The sequence below is a fragment of the Chiroxiphia lanceolata genome, chromosome 14 (genome assembly GCF_009829145.1).
Source record: "Chiroxiphia lanceolata isolate bChiLan1 chromosome 14, bChiLan1.pri, whole genome shotgun sequence".
Classification (NCBI taxonomy): domain Eukaryota; kingdom Metazoa; phylum Chordata; class Aves; order Passeriformes; family Pipridae; genus Chiroxiphia; species Chiroxiphia lanceolata.
The window spans coordinates 13,768,821-13,776,501 of NC_045650.1; the positions used below are offsets into that span (position 1 = coordinate 13,768,821).

At 43.5% G+C, this 7,681-nt stretch overlaps 1 protein-coding gene across 3 annotated transcripts in view; it reads left to right on the forward strand.

Annotated features, from left to right (window-relative positions):
* GAB3 (GRB2 associated binding protein 3) overlaps window positions 1-6,670 on the forward strand; it is a 65,958-nt gene extending 59,288 nt beyond the window's left edge. For all 3 annotated transcript variants that reach the window (XM_032702227.1, XM_032702224.1, XM_032702225.1), the window contains exons 9-10: window positions 1,145-1,258; window positions 2,257-6,670. In XM_032702227.1, coding sequence (XP_032558118.1) covers window positions 1,145-1,258; window positions 2,257-2,373 — 231 coding nt within the window. In that variant the 3' untranslated portion in view covers window positions 2,374-6,670. The remainder of the gene's footprint in view (window positions 1-1,144; window positions 1,259-2,256) is intronic.
* Window positions 6,671-7,681: the final 1,011 nt, after the last annotated feature.

Genomic DNA, 7,681 nt, shown 5'->3' on the forward strand with positions numbered 1-7,681 from the left:
GTTGAGGAGGTTTGTCCTTTGCCTTCTGGGGTTTTTTTAAATGATGAAACGGTTTTAAACCATAGACACTGGGACCAATTTACGGAGAGATAAGGGAAGCCCTTTTCCTGCTCTGCAGAACTCAGCTGTTCGCCCACGAATGTTGCTGAGCAGTTCCAAGAGATCACAGGGATCAGCCATATTTACATGAGAACTCATTAAGGCAAAGGGAAATTAAATCTTTTCACCTTCTAAAAATGTGCCCTGCAAAATCTCCCAGGAAATGACAGAAAGCCGTTAGCGCGCTTCCTAAAGAAACACACCAAATATTGTGCAGAAACAGAACTCCCATTAAAGTCTCTTATTGCTTCTGCTTTGGCTGGTGGCACTAACCCCACTTCCCATCTCATGAAAGAAGAACATCTGGCTTCATGGTATCCTTTTCTTCATTTACTCTTTAGCCATATCTTGCAAAAGTCCAGAATCTTGGTTTCCTTTGAATTTTAGCTGCAAATGGATCTCAAATCCCTAGATCTGAGCCAATGTCTACAAATCTGACTCCATAGCCAAAGCTCAAGAGTAATGTCTATAAAAGTATATTGCAAAACTGACCACAGCCTCCATGAAACACAGTCTAAAATTTTAACCCACATCTCTACCAGATGAAAATGTGCTCAGGAGGGCAGCTCTAGTTGTAACCACTCCCCATTTGATTTCTCTGGTTAAATAAACCCTTCCATGCATTTGTGGTCACCTGTGATTTTCGTGAGATTAATTTTCAGTTGCTAGATTTGAACAGAATTTTCACAATTTCTTCAAATTCACTGAATGATGATGTTTAAGAGGGCACCCCTGCAACTTTGAGCCTCCAAGGAGCTTGAGTTGAGAAGCTGAGCACAAGTCCTTCCTGATAAAATTGCATGTAAATCAGTCTGGTTTGTTTGTTTTTTCCAGGAGGAAAAGGCTCTTACACTTTCTTTTTGTCATCCCACAATTATCAGTGTTGTGCTGTGGTTAATAACCAAATGCACCCTTGGCATAGAAAATTAGGTGGCTCCTGACTGTCCTCACTCTCATTCTATCAGGCAAATCTCACAGTTGTGGTCCTGCTTCCTTTTAGGATCATGTTTTAAGAGCATTAAAAGTTTCTCTTCTTTCCTGACAGGAACACAGACAGGCAACATCTCCATACAGTGGTGCTTTTCCATGGACAAGGAAATCTAACCTTGATTACTTAGCACTGGATTTTAATTCTGCCTCCCCATCCCCTGTGCAGAAGGTACGAGTCATCTGAAAAAATCCCACAGCCTCCTGTCTATTTGTCTGCTGGGAGGAAATCAAGACCCAGGGTCACATTCTGCTAGGTGCCCCAAGTGTCACGATGAAGGCAGTTGTGTTTCCAGCTGACTGCATCTGTGGCAGGCTCAAGATTAATATAATAAGAGCACGATTATGGTGATGACAAGGTGTCCTTAGTGTGACTTACAGGGATGCTGTTAACATGAGCTCAGCATAGTGCGTGAGACAGCGCTGGGACATGCAGCCATGAGGGCTTGTGGGCAAGCTGGTTGATGTCTTCAGGATCTCTGCATGCTCTTTCATTTTCATCAAGTCTCCACAAAGCCTTTCCTGCTAGTTTTCCCCCAAATCTCTTTGCAGTAACAAATTTACGGCCTGTGATAAATTCATGGGGTAGAACTGTACCATCTCTTGTAACATGGTAAAATGTGCATCTTTATCCTTGCATCACCAAAACCATTTCAATATCCTTTGCTGAGAAAATACATTCTTTGTTCCAAAGAGCTTCTAACCTGCCCAGGTGGTGGGTAGGTACCACTGCAAAGAAATTAACTGTTATCAGTTTGGGTCACCTTATGTCCTGTGTATCATTTTCCCCATCAGCCAATACTCCTAGATGCAAAAGACTCTTAAGCTTTCTTATTTAAACCCTCCCTGTGGCTAAAATGCAGTTAGTTCATCCCTGCAGCAGGATCACTCAGATGAGTAGAGAATGATTATCTGCATGGAAGTAGCCAGCACAGCACGTTTCCCTCGCTCACTGTGCTGGGCTGAGTGACAGAGTAACAGATGGATAATTATAGCTAAAGCAGGCTGTAAAGCAAAGCTTTTGTCAGCTGATGTCACTGTGAGCTTCAAGGTGAAGTGAAGCAATCAAGGAACGAGGGAAAGGGAAAATAGAAAATCAAGACAAGTTTCACTAGCATTCCTTTTCAACCTGGAAGTTAATATATTGTTTTTTTCTTCTCTGTCCTGCAGAAACCTTTTCTGTCTGAGGAACAGAGGGTGGACTATGTCCAGGTAGATGAACAGAAAACTCAAGCTTTACAGAACACTAAGCAGGAATGGACAGATGAAAGACAATCAAAAGTCTAAAGGAAGAAGATTTGGGATCTGGAAGATTTTTTTTTTGCACTGGAACCACAGTGTTAATGAAGCAGCTATCACAGTAGAGTTCAAAGGCAGAGAGAGTTGTAAGATACAATCTGTAGAGGCATTTTTACTGGAAACCTTTGATTTCAGCTGGAAATAGTATGTTGAGTGAGTGAGTGGTTCACTGATGATTAAAGTAATGCATTACTCTTTCTACTGCCCTTACCACTAAGCTACATGGTACCATTTTCTGGCATGATTCTGCGACGAGTCATACACTTAACGTTAACAAATCCACTACAAGTTGCATTAATCTACTTCGTCCTGCCTTCTCCCTCAGTTGCATAATTCCTAGTTGCTAAAGCTGTTTTTTAATATTCCTACAAATACTGCAGGTGCTTGGAGTGCTTTTATGGCAGCAGGCATCTGACAGGTATTGGTGACTAATCAACTAAGGGCTAAAATACTGAAACAATAAAAGGAACTTTTTGAATATATAGTGCTTAAGCAAAGAGAATTTTGAAAAATATTTTTTCCCCTGGGTTTAAAAGGTCTGACTGTGAGCTGATGCTGTCAGAACTCAAAACAGGACTACGTGCCCATGCGACTGGAACGCATGGTCTTTGACCCTCTGGACGACAGTCATTGTATTAAGCTTCTTCTCTCCTTTGTGGCTCATACTTGTCGCCTTTCTGTCTGATTCCTACTCATGTTTTCTCCCCTATCTTGAGAAGTGTCTTCAGCACGGCCCAGCACAGCTGCTCTTCTAGCAGGAGGCTGCAGCCACACAGCCCTTGGCTGGCCAAAAAATAGAAAGGGAAGCTGTGAGCCTGTTTCTGCAAGTCTTGAGAGAACTGGCAAAGGATCAAGAATGCTTTCATCTGAACAGCAGAAGAAATGCCATTGGAGTTGCTGGTAGCAGTCGTCAATCTGATTGTTTCACTAGACCCACCCCAAAAAAAAAAGAGCGTTAGGAAGTGCAGCGCGCTCCGAGAGAGGCCGGGAGCCTGCCAAAACAGAACAACAATGCGCTCCCGCGGCGTGAGGACCTCTGGGTTCAGGAAGCTTATCTACCTTGGGACTTGTCACAGGCACTATCTCAGGATCACATATGTGTATAGTTTATAAGATATTTAACTTTAAACGCTTGGCTGCAGTCTTTATTTTAAAGTGGCACACAGCCACCTGACTCATGGAAGTAGACAGTGACGCTGAGTGACCCACTCTGGATTTGGTCTCGCAGGCTTTGCTCCTGTAGGTAAGTCCCAGTAGCCATAAGAGGTCTGATCCTGTCGACATGGACAAACAGACAGGACCCTTACAAAAGATTTCTTCTCTGACAGTGCCAAGTCACTGCCCTCCCTTTGTGTGCCTGTTGTTACCACATTGCATTACTGTAACCTGACATCCCAAAAATGCTGATTTACCAAACAGAGGTTGTAGAAATGTCATTGCAGAAACCACTGGCATTTCAAGGCTTCTACTCAACTTCCTCCTCTGCACTCACTCTGCTCCAACCATTCAGGCACTCTGAGAGGCTGAGAGATGTGGCCCAGTCTCACATCCTGTGGGAGAGGCAGCATAGCCAACAGAAACACAGTTTTCCTCCTACCTCAAGAGAGCTGAAGGGCTTGCAAGTCTTACTGCTTCTTTAGCCCAAACCCTGGGGATCTGTGGTGACCAGGCTCTCATTAGCTTGCCCTGCAAGAAAAAGGTTCGCCAGCACCTTTATTGACTCTGGGGCAAACTGGGCACCCAGGCCTGCAGGCACCAAGTGTCCCAGACCAGAGCTGCTTGGAAAACAGGGGTTAATCCTACAGATAGCTGACCTGCTGTTCCCCCATGCTCTGCTCCTCCTCGCCCCCTCACAGAAGCTCTAAAGTGAAAGTTGATGTTCACAAAAATTTTGAAAATAATTCCGACTTTTCTGTATACATCTTGTCTGTCTGTTGTGAAATTTAGTTTGTTAAAACCCCGGGGTTTGTCCTCAAACTGATTTAGCAGAGCTGTGAGCAACCGTGCCCTGGGAGTGGTATTGCAACAGGGGCAGTGGAGATCTGTACCTCCACAGAGGTGTCAGAGAGAGGGAAGCACAGAAGGGCCACAGATACTGAGACCTTTGACTTTCTGCTCAAAAGAATTGCCTTTCTTTCAAGGTGTACAAATAACGCATCACTGAAAGCTCTTGGTGTATGATGACGTACTGAAGGGGTTAAAAGACCAGTGTTTTATGTTAGGGACAGAAAATCTCCACAGAGGGCAGGTAAAGTTGTGTTCTGCTACTGCAGATCCTGGATTGTGGAGTGATGTCAGGGCAGCCTCCGATGCGGATCAGCATCGCGTACAGATCAGATTGTGTTTGACTGGAGTGTTTCTTTTCATGCTGTCAGAAAATTTTCTGAAGAGGAAAAACACTGAGTTATTGGAGACAACTGACTCACTTGTTATTCTAGTTTATTGTAAAAATATTTAAATTTCAACAAATCTGGCTAACAGAAAGAAAAAAGAGCTCTCTCGATATTTTTATTTCCCTAAAAGGACATAAGCATATACCTTGGCAAGGACAGTCCTTAGATCAGAATGGCCTCTTTCAACTTCCTGTGTCCCCTGCCTGCCCCCACCGCCCTCTTATCTTGATCAAATGCTGCTCACTGGTTTTCTCTTTTTAACTAGAAGCTAAATTTGAGGGTTTATTCAAATTTTCATGTAAAGTCTGTTTTTACCCTCTGCTCCAGGATCTGTGACATGCATTCTTGTGCCAGTACAACACATGAAACAGGAGAAATTAAAAATATCCAACAAAAAAAAATCCAAAAGCCGAGCAGTCTTCCACCAAGGCTTTTTTTTTCTATTGTTTGGTCAAATTCCACAATACTTCAAAGAGGGTAAAGAGGAGGAGGATGGTAGGAAGATGACAAAGGCCAAATCTGCTGAGGCCACCCTGTCCCTAAGGATTTGGGTGTGAATGAAGCCACAGCAGCCCTTGCTCTAATACACGATGACAAACCTTTAGGCCAGTACCCACAGAAGCAGCCGGTGGGAGAGGAGGGGTGTTACAGAGCAAAAAGGAGCCACTGTTTATTTAAGTCTGTTCTTAAATCCCAATCCCTTGGCCAAAGAGGAAGGAAAACCTGAAAACTCAGTCAGCTTTTGACAGTGTCATGTCTGAAAGCACAGCCCAGGCCAGAGCTCTCAGTTCGCCACGGCTTTGGGGCCAGCCAGGCACCAGGTGGTGTCTTGTTTTTGCCATGGATCTGTTATTTGTATGTATTTTTTAGAAAAGTGTCACAAGAGCTGATGCAGAGAGAGGCTCTGCACCTAAATGAGCATGGGATGGCCAGTGGTCCCTCGGGAAACTCTTGTCTTCTGGGGGAACTGGCATTGCCCAGCTCAGGACTTGTAGTGCCTTCTCCAGCACTGCTGGGCCTTCTTGTTTAAAATGGAGAGAAGCTCTAAATGAGCAGGATAGTTTTTGTTTAATTGGAAATGTCACCCTGTGGAGTTGCCAGGTGAAGCTTGGTTGCAGGATGATGTGGAAAATAACCAAGCTCAAGGCTTTGAGTCCTCTGGTTATTGTTGAGGCCCTCATCTGGTTTCCTTCACTGATGGGTTTCATATGGCCTCACTTTGCACTCCTTCAATGACCACATATATGAGCAAGGCATAGCAGGATCCACAACTCATTTGCTTTTTGGACTAAACTGCATTTTACGTTTATAATTCCTTTATTACAGGAGGCAGCATTAATGTCCTTACTGACAGATATGAACCTGAGAAATGTCAACCGCCATTTAACTGGAGCCAGGTGTTTTTGGCCAGCTCACTTTTGCCAATGGTAGTGCCCGCTTTCTTCTATGTCACTAACTACATCATAGATGTAGATTTTGGAGTTGCATTCACTTGAAGTGACTCAGTGGTTTAGTAATTCAAAGACCATCAGATGCTGTGATACGAACGAAGCACAGGGCAATGCCTTCCCTTTGTCCCCCTGTTCTGCAAAACTTGCTCAGGTTTAAAAAAAAAAACAAAAGCCACCAAAATAGCAGACTTTTGCCATGTCAAAGCCAGAATTATTTTTTTTTCAAATAAAAATAGACTTTTGTCTTGTGCAAATGAAGCATTATACATTTTTTGTATTTGTAAATCTGTGGGGAAGCATTAAACAGTCATCTCTGTTATGAAGGAGTTAGTCATTGCTAGAGGGAAGGGGCTCACCTTCCTCATGTTTCATTGTAATGTTTGGTGTATATATTTGCACATTAAACTGTATCTTTTTTCTAATAAATTAATATAAAAGGTAGCTGTAATCTTTAATTATTTTCATAAGCAAAGGGAAAAACTTCCACGTTTTTCATTTAATGCTTTTTCCATTTTTTAAATCTCTTATTGGGCAGTGACTCATTCATATAAATTATTTGGATGCAAATTCAAACAAATTTGCAAAGAAATGTCATGCGCCTGTGTATCAGGGAGATTATTTGCAGAATAATGAAGAACTATGAAGTTGTGACTTGGACTCATGTCTGCATCCCCCTGGGGCTGGGGTAAGTTGCAGCCCCCCAGCCCCAGCTCCTGACCATATCCCTGCCACTGCCACAGCCACTTACTGATCAGTGATGTAGACCACAAGCACAAATTTGTTTAGCACATGCTCTGGGCTTGGATACAAAGACTAGTTGTTATTTAACCTGATCCTTTAATTGCTCTGTGCTGAGGAGTGTAGTTGCTGTTAATATAATTTCCACGTGCAGCAAGCTGGGGATGTAAGATCCTTTCAATGTGCACATCTTGGGATTTGGAAGATGAAATGAGGCCATTCACAGGAGCAGAGCTGAACAAGTCTTGCTGCTAACAAGACAGGTAGTTTGAAAACAGTTTATTTATTGCTTCAGGCTAATGTCACTTTTGGATCTGCATGCTTTGTAATCCTGGCTGGATACCCATTGTGGTGGATCAAGGGACATGTAGTGCTTAGAGAGCCACTGATGGAAAATTGGCTGCATGACTCAAGACACACAGACACGTGTAATTTAGATAAACCTTTGCCTGTGGGCTTGATAGAAGGGAACTGCATGACATTTTGTGTTCAGTCTTGTAGGGAGGGCAGGTCAGACAGATAAAAGGTCAGATAAAGTCTGACTGCTGATTCACAGCTGCTTCCATGTCCTCTGCCCAGCAGAGATGGGAATGGCCCTTTCATCAGGGAGCATTCCCCAGAAAAATGGCCTCCCTCTGCTGCACCAGTTCTCTCTGAGGGAACCAACCATGCCAAAGCCACCATCACCCCTGGCCACCATGGAGTGAGCCAGGA